The sequence below is a fragment of the Ammospiza caudacuta genome, chromosome 5 (genome assembly GCF_027887145.1).
Source record: "Ammospiza caudacuta isolate bAmmCau1 chromosome 5, bAmmCau1.pri, whole genome shotgun sequence".
Classification (NCBI taxonomy): domain Eukaryota; kingdom Metazoa; phylum Chordata; class Aves; order Passeriformes; family Passerellidae; genus Ammospiza; species Ammospiza caudacuta.
In genome coordinates, this window is record NC_080597.1 from 77,870,404 (window position 1) to 77,883,756 (window position 13,353).

At 62.1% G+C, this 13,353-nt stretch overlaps 1 protein-coding gene across 1 annotated transcript in view; it reads left to right on the forward strand.

Moving 5' to 3' along the window:
* Positions 1 to 13,353, forward strand: part of SBF1 (SET binding factor 1) — a gene marked incomplete at its 5' end in the record, with an annotated part of 35,363 nt that overhangs the window by 14,766 nt on the left and 7,244 nt on the right. The window contains 17 exons of the mRNA XM_058806009.1: positions 729 to 857; positions 1,944 to 2,042; positions 2,686 to 2,890; positions 3,375 to 3,487; positions 4,216 to 4,365; positions 4,457 to 4,525; positions 4,942 to 5,100; positions 5,446 to 5,705; positions 6,603 to 6,775; positions 7,371 to 7,444; positions 7,528 to 7,723; positions 8,298 to 8,425; positions 8,678 to 8,853; positions 10,227 to 10,366; positions 10,670 to 10,877; positions 11,795 to 11,991; positions 12,625 to 12,762. Coding sequence (XP_058661992.1) covers positions 729 to 857; positions 1,944 to 2,042; positions 2,686 to 2,890; positions 3,375 to 3,487; positions 4,216 to 4,365; positions 4,457 to 4,525; positions 4,942 to 5,100; positions 5,446 to 5,705; positions 6,603 to 6,775; positions 7,371 to 7,444; positions 7,528 to 7,723; positions 8,298 to 8,425; positions 8,678 to 8,853; positions 10,227 to 10,366; positions 10,670 to 10,877; positions 11,795 to 11,991; positions 12,625 to 12,762 — 2,614 coding nt within the window. The remainder of the gene's footprint in view (positions 1 to 728; positions 858 to 1,943; positions 2,043 to 2,685; positions 2,891 to 3,374; positions 3,488 to 4,215; positions 4,366 to 4,456; positions 4,526 to 4,941; positions 5,101 to 5,445; positions 5,706 to 6,602; positions 6,776 to 7,370; positions 7,445 to 7,527; positions 7,724 to 8,297; positions 8,426 to 8,677; positions 8,854 to 10,226; positions 10,367 to 10,669; positions 10,878 to 11,794; positions 11,992 to 12,624; positions 12,763 to 13,353) is intronic.

Consider the following 13,353-nt stretch of genomic DNA (forward strand, 5'->3'; position numbering starts at 1 on the left):
GACAGCTGAGTGCAGGAAACATCCTGCCTTTCCAGGCAGTGACCTCCCCAGCACCCCTGCCAGCCCACCTGCATCCCGTGTTTGTCCTGGAGCGCGCCGAGGTCTCCCGGGGCAGGAGCGCTTCCCTCCCTGCCTGGGTGTTCCTGCAGAGCTCAGCCAGCAGGGAGCCAGGCCTGCAGCTGGGTGTTTGGGGAGCTCTTGGCACTGCTGAAGGACCACCTGCAGTCCTCTGACCCTGAGTCCCTCTGGCCTTGAATCCCTCTGGCTTTGTGTTCCTGTGCTCTCTGTCCCTGTGTCCCTCTGGCCCTATGTCCCTGAGTACCTCTGGCCTTGTACCCTTGTGTCCCTATGTCTCTGTGTCCCTGTATCCCTCTGTCCCTGTATTCCTGTGTCCCTGTGCCCCTATGTTCCAGAGTCCCTCTGGCTTCGTGTCCCTATGTCCCTGTGTCCCCATGGCCCTGTATCGCTCTGTCCCTGTATTCCTGTGCCCCTGTGTCCCAGAGTCCCTCTGGCCCTGTGCCCCCGTGTCCCTGTGTCCTGCCTCTGCATGCCAGGGTGACACCAGAGCCCTTCCCTTGCCCCTTGTCCTGCTGCCATGGGCCAGAGGCTCAGGTTTCCATGCCAACCGTGTCCCTGAGGAAGGAGGTGGCACCGTCCCAGTGCCCCCCAGGTGCCCACCCACAGCTTGGTGTCACCACTGTGCTGATGGCACTGCCGTTCCCTTGCAGGCGGCGTTCCTGGGCCAGCGGGGGCTCACAGAGGACGATTTCCTCACCAAGGTGCTGGAGGGGATGGCCTTCGCTGGCTTTGTCACCGAGCGCGGGGCTCCCTACCGCCCCATCGACCTCTTCGACGAGGTGGGGCCTCAGGGCAGCTCCCCTTCCCACAGCCCGGGGTCTGTGGGGCTGAGTGGGGTCTGTGGGGCTGAGCGGGGTCTGCAGGGTCTGAGTCTGATCCGCGGGATCTGAGCGGGATCTGTGGGGTCTGAGCAGCATCTGGGGGCTGAGCGGGATCTGTGGGGCTGAACAGGATCTGTGGGGGCTGAGCGGGATCTGTGGGGCTGAGTGGGGTCTGCCATGGCCTGAGCAGGATCTACAGGGCTGAGCGGGATCTGCCATGGCCTGAGTGGGATCTGTGGGGGCTGAGCGGGATCTGCCATGGCCTGAACAGGATCTGTGAGGCTGAGCAGGATCTGTGGGACTGAGCGGGATCTGCCATGGCCTGAGCGGGATCTGTGGGATCTGAACCGGATCCACAGGGTCTGAGCAGGATCTGCAGGGCCTGAGGGGGATCTGCGGGATCTGAGCGGGATCTGCCATGGCCTGAGCAGGATCTGCAGGGTCTGAACAGGATCTGCGGGTCTGAGAGGGATCTGCCATGGCTTGAGCGGGATCTGCGGGGCCTGAGCAGGATCTACTGGCCCTGAGCAGGATCTGTGGGGCCTGAGCAGGATCTGCTGGCCCTGAGCGCGATCTGCTGGCCCTGAGGGGGATCTGTGGGGCCTGAGGGGGATCTGCGGGGCCTGAGGGGGATCTGCCATGGCCTGAGTGCGATCTGCTGGCCCTGAGGGGGATCTGCTGGCCCTGGGGGGGATCTGCGGGGCCTGAGCGGGATCTGCTGGCCCTGAGCGGGATCTGTGGGGCCTGAGCAGGATCTGCTGGCCCTGAGGGGGATCTGCGGGGCCTGAGGAGGATCTGCCATGGCCTGAGCAGGATCTGCTGGCCCTGAGGGGGATCTGCAGGGCCTGAGGGGGATCTGCTGGCCCTGAGGGGGATCTGCAGGGCCTGAGGAGGATCTGCCATGGCCTGAGCAGGATCTGCTGGCCCTGAGGGGGATCTGCGGGGCCTGAGCGGGATCTGCGGGGCCTGAGCAGGATCTGCGTGGCCCCAGGTTTGGGAGAGGCCCTGGAGCTGCCCCTGTCACCCCTGTCCTGTCCTCCCCAGCTCGTGGCCAACGAGGTGAAGCGCATGAAGGCAGAGGAGGGGAACAAACAGAAAATCCTGAGGCACATCAAGGAGCTGGCAGAGAAACTCTACAAAAATGTGAGTCCTGGAGCCCCCGGGCAGGAGTGGGGATGTGCTGGGGGATACGGGGCAGGGAGAGCCTGGGTGCAGTCCTGGTCACTCTGTCCTCCCTCCATAAGCTCCTGGTGATAGTTCCTGTCCGTCCTTGTGCTGTCGTGGGTGGTCAGGCACATCCTCATGTGCCAGAGGTCCTGATTTTATAGGATCATAGAATCCCAGAATCACAGAGGTTGGAAAAGACTCCCAGGGCTATGCAGTCCAAGCTGTGCCCAGTGGCCACCTTGTCCCCAGCCCACAACCCTGAGTGCCACCTCTGGGAATTCCTTTGACACCTCCTGGGATGGGGACTGGGCAGCCCCTTCCAAGGCCTGACCCCCCTTTCCAGGAGGAAATTCCTGCTGATGTCCAACCCGAGCCTCCCCAGTCCAGCTGGAGGTTTCCAGCAGCACCTGAAGGCAGGAGCCTCGCCTGGCTGGGCTGGAGCTCCTGCTGGCACTTGGCTCATGGCTGTGCCATAGCTGTGCATCCCTGGGGGCTGGGGGAGCAGATCCTGGGCCCTGCAGATTCCAGCTGGGAGCAGAGCAGGGAGCTGGGGGCTCCTGTGCAGGAGGGGACATGCTGTGGGTAACCTCAGGGCTGAGCAGGAGCTGTCCCCACGCAGGAGAACCCGTACCCTGCGGTGACCATGCACAAGGTGCAGAAGCCCACCGAGGGCTGCCACCTGCGCCTGCACCAGAAGCCCTTCCCACACCTGGATGAGGGCACCGTGCAGTGGATCATCGACCAGGCCACGGCCAAGCTGCAGACAGCCCCACCTGCTGTCAAGGCTGAGAAGAAGTGCATGGTGCCCTCGGGACCCCCCATCAGTACGTGGGGCACAGGGGGGACCCTGCTTTGGGGGGCTGTGGGAGGCCATGGTGCCCTTGGGAGCCTCAGTGGTTTGTAGGGCACAGGGGAACCCTGTTCTGGGAGCTGCCAGAGGCCATGGTGCCCTTGGGACCCCCCATTGGTATGTGGAGCATGGGGACACCCTGCTTTGGGGGGCTGCTGGAGGCCATGGTGCCCTCAGGACCCCCACTGGTGTGTGGGGGACTGGGAGACCCTGCTCTGGGGGGCTGTTGGTGCCCTTGGAACACCCCATGGGTATGTGGGGCACAGTGGACCCTGTTCTGGGTCACAGCACAGGAGTAAAACATGGAGAAACAGCAGCTCCAACTCCTTTGGGTCCTCAGCTCCCCAGGGGCTCCCAAGGCCCATGGAGGCCCCGTGGTCTCTCAGAGCAGGGGGACACAGTGTCCCCCCGGGTGCCAGCCCCACCCCACCCAGACTGAGGGCATCTGTTCCATCCAGCTGCCATCCTGGAGCGCAACGGGAACGCCCTGGCCAACAGCGCGCGGCGCCTGGAGGTGGTCAGGAACTGCATCTCCTACGTCTTCGAGAACAAGATGCTGGAGGCCAAAAAGGTGAGGGGGGCTGGGGATGGGGGTCAGTGTCCTCTGTGGATGGAGAGGACATTCCTGTCCTGTGCCCACATCCTGCTGGTTGGCTTAGAGTCAAAAAGTTGTGGAATCACAGAGTTACTGAGGTTGGAAAATTCCTCTGAGCCCATTGGGTCCAACCATCCCCAGCACTGCCAAGGCCACCACTGACCATGTCCCCAAGTGCCATATCCACACATCCTTGAAATCCCTCCAGGGATGGGGACTCCAAACCTCCCTGGGCAGCTGTGTCAGTGCCTGACCACCCATTCCATAGGGAAATTCCCATTGATGTCCATCCTGAGCCTTCCCTGGCCCAGCTTGAATCTGTCCCATCTCCTCCTGTCCCTGTTCCCAGGGATCACAGCCCCACTCCCACCTCAGTAACAGGCCATGGAGCCATTTGGATTGGCAGTCCCTCTGGGACCATCAAGTCCCACTGCCGTGCCCACCACTGACCCGTGACTTGTCCCCTCCTGGTGTTCCTGGGATTTTGGCTGGTGGCTCCACACCAGCCCAACTCCATTGCTCCATGTCCCCCTGCCCCTGGTCTCCTCCCCCTCCTCCATGGCCGTGTCCTGCCAGCCACACCTGGAATTCTGCCCTGCTTTGTCTCCATGTCCGAGTGCATGCCCTGACACTGGTGTGGGCCCGCTCTGTGTGGGAGCAGGGCTCTCCAGGCCCATCCCAGCCCACAAACCCCATTCCCACAGCTGTTCCCAGCTGTGCTCCGTGCCATGAAGGGCCGGGCTGCCCGGCACTGCCTGACCCAGGAGCTGCACCTGCACGTGCAGCAGAACCGCGCCGTGCTGGACCACCAGCAGTTCGACTTCGTCATCCGCATGATGAACTGCTGCCTCCAGGTAGGGCAGGGCTGGGGGGCTCCTTCTTCCCGTGGGGCACGGCAGGGGTCAGCCTTGGAGTGTCCCCTGGTCACCCCTGCTCCTTCCCCAGGACTGCACAGCCATGGATGAGCACGGCATCGCTGCGGCCCTGCTGCCGCTGGTCACCGCCTTCTGCAGGGTGAGTGACCGCAGGGTCCCCGCCCCAGAGCCTCAGGATCCCCCCAGGGGGCAGAGGCTGCAGGGTGGGGGGTGTCCCCTCAGAGCTTGTCAGCCTGTAGCTCCTGCCCAGAATGTTCCACCCAGCCCAGACTGGCCCGAGGCTCCCAGGGAGGCTGGAAGGGGAACCTGTGGGAAGGGGCTGCTCTGGAATGACAGCTAAATCCCATGGTCAGGCTGGGCTGGGCTGAGCCTCTGGGCTCTGGATGGGCTCTAAGCAAGAGAATTTTCAGGGAATGCTAGAGGAGCTCTGGTGCAGACATCCCTCCTGCCTGCCCAGGGCTTTCCCAGTGGCCGACTTGAGGAGCAGGGACACCTGAGTGGAGAGCTCAGCACCAAGGCTGTGTGCAGATGGATCTTTTCCACCTCCTTCCACAGAAACTGAGCCCTGGCATCACCCAGTTTGCCTACAGCTGTGTGCAGGAGCACGTGGTGTGGACCAACATCCAGTTCTGGGAGGCCATGTTCTACTGTGACGTCCAGAACCACATCCGGGCCCTCTACCTGGACAGTGCTGAGGAGAACCACACGGAGCAGGTGGGAGCGTGGCCCAGGAGAGCTCTTCCCAGAGGGCTGGGGCTCATCATGGAGTTATAGAATCATGGAATGGGTTGGGTGGGAAGGGACCTCAAAACCCCTTCAGTGCCACCCCTGCCATGGCAGGGACACCTCCCACTGTGCCAGGCTGCTCCAGCCCCAGTGTCCAGCCTGGCCTTGGGCACTGCCAGGGATGCAGGGGCAGCCCCAGCTGCTCTGGCAATGCCAGCCCAGCTGCCTGTTCTGGGCAGGCTGCTCAGCTGAGAGCGAGGGGCGGCACCCCAGTTCTGGGAGATCCCTGTGGGTGTGCCCATGCACACAGCCCCATCCCTTCCCCTGCCCCAGGAGAGCGCGGAGGAGCCGCAGGAGGCCAAGTCTGCGCTGGAGATCGCGTCGGAGCAGCTGCGGCTGTGGCCCACCATGAGCCGGGAGAAGCAGCAGGAGCTGATCCAGAAGGAGGAGAGCACGGTGTTCAGCCAGGCCATCCACTACGCCAACAGGATGAGCTACCTGCTGCTGCCCCTGGACACCAGCAAGAACCGCCTGCTGCGCAGCTCCGGCCTGGGCGACGTGGAGAGCGTCAGCAACAGCTTCGTCACCAACAGGTGTGGGGACACCGGCGTGACCCGAGCTGGGGACAGGCTGCTGTCAGGGAAAGATAGCCCTGCTCCCTGTGGGCGTTGGACCCCTGTGAGGGTTCTTTCCAGTCCCAGCCATGCTGGGATTCCAGGGTTTTGTCAGGATTGAGGCAGACTGTGGTGTCCCGGGGGGTTTCTAGGAGTGGGAGCTCTGCTGGGTCCCTGCTGGGAATGGGAACAGTGTTGGACTCTTGGCAGGAATGGGAGGGAGCTTTCCAGGGCCTCTGTCAGGAGTGGGAGTTCTCCTGCTATCATATCAGTAGTAGGAACTCTCCTGCATCCCTATGAGGAGTGGGAGCTCTTATGTGTCTGTATCAGTACTGGGAGCTCTCCTGGGATCATATCAGGAGTAGGAACTTCTGTGTTCCTATAAGGAGTGGGAGCTCTCCTGGCTTTTTCCAGGAGTAAGAGCTTTCCTGCGTTTCTGTCTTGAGTGGGAGCTCTCCTGGGTCTGTGTCAGCCCTGGGAGCTCTCCTGGGACCATATGAGGAGTGGGAGCTCTCTTGGGTCTGTATCAGTACTGGGAGCTCTCCTGGGTCTGTATCAGCGCTGGGAGCTCTCCTGGGATCATATCAGGAGTAAGAATTTTCCTGTGCTCCTATGAGCAGTGGGAGCTCTCGTGGCTTTTTCCACGAGTAAGAGCTTTCCTGAGTTTCTGTCACAAGTGGGAGTGCTCCTGGGTCTGTGTCAGCACTGGGAGCTCTCCTGGGTTTTTACTAGGAGTGGGAGCTCTCCTGGGACCATATGAGGAATGGGTGCTCTCCTGGGACCATATGAGGAGTGGGAGCTCTCCTGGGTCCGTGCAGGGAGTGGTCCATGGCTGGGGCTGTCTCGGGCTGACCCTTCCCCGTTTCCCTTGGGAAGCATCGCGGGCAGCGTGGCCGAGAGCTACGACACCGAGAGCGGCTTCGAGGACGCCGAGAGCTCAGACGTGGCCAACTCCGTGGTGAGGTTCATCAACCGCTTCGTGGACAAGGTGTGCACCGAGAGCGGTGTCACCAACGAGCACCTCAAGGGGCTGCACGTCATGATCCCGGGTGAGGACACCGGGCTGGCCACGGGGATCCTGCAGGAACAGCGGGAGACGGCAGGGTGGGATTTGGGAAGGGGAGGGTGGGGTTTGGGAAGGGCAGGATGAGATTTGGGCAGGCAGGATTTGGGAAAGGCAGGGTGGGGTTTGAGCGGGGCAGGGCAGGATTTGGATAGGGCAGGTAGGATTAGGGCAGGGTGGGATTCAGGTAAGGGAGGGCAGGATTTGGGTAAAATAGGATGGGATTTGGGTAGGGACAGGATGGGATTTGGGCAGGGCAGGTAGGATTTGGGCAAGGACAGGGTGGAATTCCGGCAGGGTAGGTGGGATTCAGGCAGGACAGGATGGGATTCAAGCAGGACAGGATGGGATTTTGACAGGGACACAGGGAGGGATTTGGGCAGGGACAGGTGGGATTTGGGCAGGGACAGGGTGGGATTCAGACAGGGATAGGATGGGATTCAGGCAGGGACAGGGTGGGCTTCGGGCAGGGACAGGGTGGGATTTGGGCAGGGCAGGATGGGATTTGGGCAGGGCAGGTGGGATTCAGACAAGGACAGGGTGGGATTCGGGCAGGGCAGGACTCACCCCCTGTCCCACAGACATCGTCCAGATGCACATCGAGACCCTGGACGCTGTGCACAGGGAGAGCAAGAGGCTTCCCCCCATCCAGAAGGTAGGGATGCCCTGCTGGGCTGGGAGCAGAGCTGGGGGTCTGTGAGACCCTTCCACGGGCCTGAGCCCCCCGTTGTTCCCCAGCCAAAGCTGCTGCGGCCCAACCTGCTGCTGGGGGAGGAGTGTGTGATGGAGGGGCTCCGCGTGTACCTGATGCCGGACGGGCGCGAGGAGGGGGCCGGGGGCAGCATCGGGGGGCCCCCCCTGCTCCCCGCAGAGGGAGCCGTGTTCCTCACCACCTACAGGATCATCTTCAAGGGAACCCCCACCGACCCCCTGGGTGAGGGGCTGCAGCCTCGGGAGAGGGGAGGGGTCTCTGGGGGCAGGGGAGAGGGTTGGGATCCCTGGGGATCAGGGGAATGGTTGGGGAGGAGGGAGCTGGTCCGTGATCCCTGCAGGTCAAGGGGTTGGTTGGTCAGGGGTCCCTGGGGAGCAGGGGGGAGGGTTGGGATCCCTGGGGATCAGAGGGATGGTTTGGGATGCTTAAGGAGCCGGGGGCTGGTCAGTGATCCCTGCAGGTCAAGGGCTTGGTTGTCAGGGGTCCCTGGGGAGCAGGGGGGAGGGTTGGGGATCCCTGGGGAGCAGGGTTGGTGATTCCCGGGAATCAGGGTTGGTGATCCCTGAGGAGCAGGGGTTGGTTGGTCAGTGATCCCTGGGGAGCAGGGTTGGGGATCCCTGGGGAGCAGGGGGCTGGTCAGTGGTCCCTGGGGAGCAGGGGTTGGTTGTTTCTGGCTGCTGTGTCCCACAGACCCATGTCTGTGGTGGGACAGACACCAGGAGTGGCCTGGGGTGGCCTGGCCCTGCCTGGGGCCGGGGCAGGGGTAGAACTGACCTCATTCCTGTCCTATATCCAGTGGGGGAGCAGGTGGTGATCCGGTCCTTCCCCATCGCCTCGCTGACCAAAGAGAAGAAGATCAGTATCCAGGCCCAGGCGGATCAGTTCATCCAGGAGGGATTGCAGCTGCGCTCCTGCACATTCCAGGTGGGACCCCATGCTGGGAGAGAGCTCAGGGACACCCAGGAGCAGGAGTGGGGACTCCAGTAGGAAAGGGAATGGGACAGGGGAAAGGAAATGGGGCAGGGGAAAGAGAATGGGAATCCCAGGAGAGGCAGGGCAGCCTCAGTCCAGCCCGTGCCTATGGTGCTCCTGGGTGGATCCAAGCCCTGCCCTGATCCATGGGAAGGGCTGTCCCTGGCCTGACCCCCCTGTCACCCCTCACCTGTGCCTCCCCAGCTGCTGAAGATCGCCTTTGACGAGGAGGTGGCCTCGGACAGCGCCGAGATCTTCCGGAAGCACCTGCACAAGCTGCGCTACCCCCAGCACGTGCGCGGCACCTTCGCCTTCACCGTGGGCCAGTCCCCCAAGCAGGCCATGCAGCCCAAGGCCAAGGAGAAGAACCCCTCACTCAGGTACCTGTGCCAGGAGAGGGGATCACACCTGGGTGTGCCTCATCCTCTGGGACTCCCCCTCCTGTCCCTGCTCCGGCAGAGCCACCAGGGAGGGGACACGGGGAGCTGAGCCCTCCTTGCTCAGACCCATCCTGGTGCAGGGTTTGTGTCACTGGAGATGAGAGAATCCTTAGGCTTGGAAAAGCCCTGTGGGACAATGACTGCAGCCATTCCCATTCCCAGCACTGCCCATGTCCCCAGGTGCCACATCCACATAGCTCTTTAACCCCTCCAGGGATGGGGACCCCACTCCTGTGCCAGGGCTGCACAGCCCTTCCCAGGAGGAATTTCCCCAAAATCCCCCCTGAGGTTCCCCTGGCCCAGCCTGAGGCCGTTCCCTCTGCTCCTGTCCCTGTGCCCTGGAGCACAGCCCGAGCCCTCAGCTGTGCCCTCCTGGCAGGGAGCTGTGGAGCCCAAAGAGCTGCAGGTGTCCCCTGTCCTGCAGTGTCCCCAGCCCCACACAGTCACACTGGGAAGGACAGGTCACACTGGGAGTTTGTTGCAGTGGCATCCCCTGCTTGAGGAGGTGTCCCACAGGAGGGGTTCCAGTGGCCTGGGTGGCCCAAGGACACAGTGCTGCAGTGCTGGGTGATCTGGGGACATGGCGCTGCAGTGCTGGGTGACTCAGGCACATTGTCCTGCAGTGCTGGGTGACTTGAGGACACATTATTCCTGCCCTGGGTGACTCGAGGACACTGATTTTGCACAGGGTGTCTCAGGGATGCAGTACTGGGTGACTTGGGGATGCAGTGCTGCAGTGCTCGGTGACTTGAGGACACGGTCCTGCAGCACTGGGTGACTCAGGGACATTTTCCTACAGCATTGGGTGACGTGGTAACACAGTCCTTCAGTGCTGAATGGCTGGGTAGCATTGTCCTGCAGTGCTGGGTGACTTGGGGACATGGTCCTGCAGCACTGGCTGCAGCCCTGAGCCCAGGCTTGGCTGGCAATGGCCCTGCCATGGATCCCCTGGTACCTGTGGTGGATCCCCAGGTCCCTGCTATGGATTCCATGATACCAGTAGATCCTCTTGTCCCTGTGCTGGATCCCTGTCCCTTGCTGTGATTTGGAGCCCTCCTCCCCTGGGATGAGCCAGAGCTCAACCTGAGGCTGGGTTGAACCAGCTCAACCTGGCTCAACTCTGATCCAAAGCCTGGGGCACAGCCCCATCCCACCTCCCAAATCCCTTGGGAATGGCAGGAGCTGTGGCTCCTGCAGGGCCAGGGTGCTGGCAGGTGACACGTCCATTCCCTCCCGTGTGACAGTGACTGTCCAGGCTGAGGGCTGCTCCTGGCTCTGGCTGCCTGGGTGACAGTGCTGTCCCTCTGTCCCAGGACGCTGTCCAAGAACCTGGTGAAGAACGCCAAGAGGACGATCGGCCGGCAGTACGTGACCCGCAAGAAGTACACACCTCCAGCCTGGGAGCAGCGAGGCAGCCAGCAGTTCCCCGAGGACAACGAGGACGAGATCTCAGGTTGGGAATGTCCCTGGGGAGGCAGGGAGCAGTGGCACCTGGGAGAAGTCCTGGTGTCTCTGTGGTGGGAGCAGGGTGGGAGCATCTCCTGGTTCCCAGTGCTGTCCCAGCCCTTGGCTGCTGGTGGTGGCCAGGCAGAGAGCCCAGTATGGAGAGAGGTCTTGGGCTGGCTGGAGAATCTCCTGGGGCTGATGGGTGACAGCAGCAGGGTGGGACATTGCTCCAAGCCATCCATGTCCTCCTGCTGCTCTGGGACACCGTGTGTGTGCACCGAGGTGTCCCAGCCCCGCCGTGTCCCCGCAGTGTCCGAGGAGCTGGACAGGAGCACCCTGACGCCCAGCAGCACCATGAGGCCGTCGGAGAAGATGACCATGACGCACGTGGTGGAGCGCGCCTGCTGCCGGGACTACCAGCGCCTGGGGCTGGGCACGCTGAGCAGCAGCCTGACCCGCTCCAAGAACGAGCCCTTCCGCATCTCCACCGTCAACCGCATGTACGCCATCTGCCGCAGGTGAGCCCGCCCGGGGCACGGATCCCTGCCCATCCCTGCCCATCCCAGCTGATCCCTTCTGCTGTCACCGGGCCACCCAGAGCCACTGGGATCAATAAAACTGGTGCCAGCATGGCTTTGTCCTTGGTCAACCCAATCCCAGCCTGCAGCGCCCCACAACTTTCTCACTTATTTTCAGCCAACGTTCATTGGTTCTAAGTTGCCCAGTGCTCGTCATTAATCACTGTTCTGCCCTCTATTGATTATTGATTTCTCGCTTCTCATGGTTAGTGTGAATTTTTCAGTGTTTTTGTAATGTTTTTCCCACATGGGGAGTTTCCAGCACTGAGACTGAAGTGTCTTTGTTAGTGTTTTCTTTGTCTTCATTTACTCCATGTGTCCTTGGATGACCATAAATCCTAGTCATTCTGATGTATCTTCAGATGACCATGAGTCCTGGTCACTCCATTGTGTCCTTGGATGACCGCAAGTCCTGGTCACTCTAATGTGTCCTTGCATGGCCATAAATCCTGGTCACCCCATTGTGTCCTTGGATGACCATGAGTCCTGGTCACTCTAATGTGTCCTTAGAGGGCCATGAGTCCTGGTCCCTCCATCATGTCCTTGGATGATTATGAATCCTGGTCACTCCATCGTGTCCTTGGATGACCATGAGTCCTGGTCACTCCATTGTGTCCTTGGAGGGCCATGAATTCTGGCTCCCAGGTGTCCAGGCTTTAACTCCTTCAGGCTTTGTTGAGTGCAGCTTGTCAGGGTCGGTTTTACCCAACTCAGAGCTGTGATTTAATGATCCGAGGAGCAATCAGGAGTGTGGGGAAGGGTGATCAGTGCTGGCTCCAAGTGGAGCTCAGGATTAATGAAAGCACTAACGAAGCCAGCTCAGGAGAGCCGTGCCATCCCGGGCTTTGTGTCTGCAGCTACCCCGGGCTGCTGATAGTGCCACAGAGCATCCAGGACAACACCATCCAGCGGATCTCGCGCTGCTACCGCCAGAGCCGCTTCCCCGTGGTGTGCTGGAGGAACTCCCGCACCAAGGCCGTGCTCCTGCGCTCCGGGGGCCTCCACGGCAAGGGCGTCGTCGGCCTCTTCAAGTCCCAGAACGCCCCGACCCCAGGTGACCCTCCCAGCCTGGCTGGAACGGGGGGCTGGGGCTGTGGGATCACCCCTGGCTCTAGGCTGTGACACCCAGGGGTCCTCTGGGTTGGGGTGGTGACACTCAGGGGTCCCCTGGGTTGGGGTGGTGACACTCAGGGGTCCCCTGGCTCCTGGCAGTGACACTCAGGGGTCCCCTGGCTCTGTGTGGTGACACTCAGGGGTCCCCTGGGTCAGAGCAGTGACACTCAGGGGTCCCCTGCCTCACGGCGGTGATGCTTTGGTGTCTCTGGCTCTGGGGTGACATTGAATTGTCCCCATGGCTCTGGGGTGGTGACACTCAGGGGTCTTCCTGGCTTGAGGCAGGGATACCTGGCGGTCTGCAGGATCCAGGTGGTGACACTTTGGGGCTCTAGCTCCGCGTGGTGTGTTTGGGAGTCCCCTGGCTCTGGGAGGTGGCACTCAGGGGACTCTCCAGCTCTGGGAGGTGACACTCAGGTGTCTCCCTAGCTTGGTGCAGATACCTGGGGGTGTCCCCAGCTCCAGGCGGTGACACTCGGGGGTCTCCCAGCTCTGGGTGCTTGCCCTCAGAGGTCTCCTGGTTCTGGGTAGTGACAGTCTGAGGGTATCCAGGTGACACTGGTGTCCCCTGCAGGCCCCTCGCAGGCAGACTCCACGAGCCTGGAGCAGGAGAAGTACCTGCAGGCTGTCATCAATTCCATGCCCCACTACTCGGACGCCAGTGGGCGCAACACCCTCAGCGGCTTCACCTCGGCTCACATGAGCAGTGCAGGTGAGGGGGGCACAGGGGAGGGGGACGGGGGGGCTCCTGCTCTGCATCCCAAGGGAGCTGCTCTCTGGGCTCCCACATCCCAGGAGGCAGCGCTGCCTCTCCAGAGCTCCCGGCTCCAGCTGGGTCTCCCTGGCTGCGGGTGGGGATGGGCTTTGGGACATCTGGTGTCCCTGGAGCACTGGGGGCCCTGGGGGTTTTGGGAATCCCAGTGTCCCTGGAGCACTGGGGGCCCTGGGGGTTTTGGGAATCCCAGTGTCTCTGGAGCACTGGGACCGCTGGGAGCCAAAGCCTGTGCTGGGATCTGGGCACTTTGCGGGGGCCAGTGGGGACAGACCCTTCCCACCAGGATCTCAGCACTGCGTGTCCCCCATGCATGGTGCTGAGGTCGGTCTGGGAACCCCTGGTAAGTCCGTGCCCAGCTGTCCCTTCCCAGCCAGACCTTCCCAATTGTCCTGTCCCAACTGTCCCATCCCAGCTGTCCCTTCCGAGCTGGCCCTTCCTGCAGGACAGAGTTCCATCCTGTCCTGCCACAACGGTGCCATCTGTCCTGTCCTGGTGCCATCCATCCTGTCCCAGTGCCATCCGTGCTGT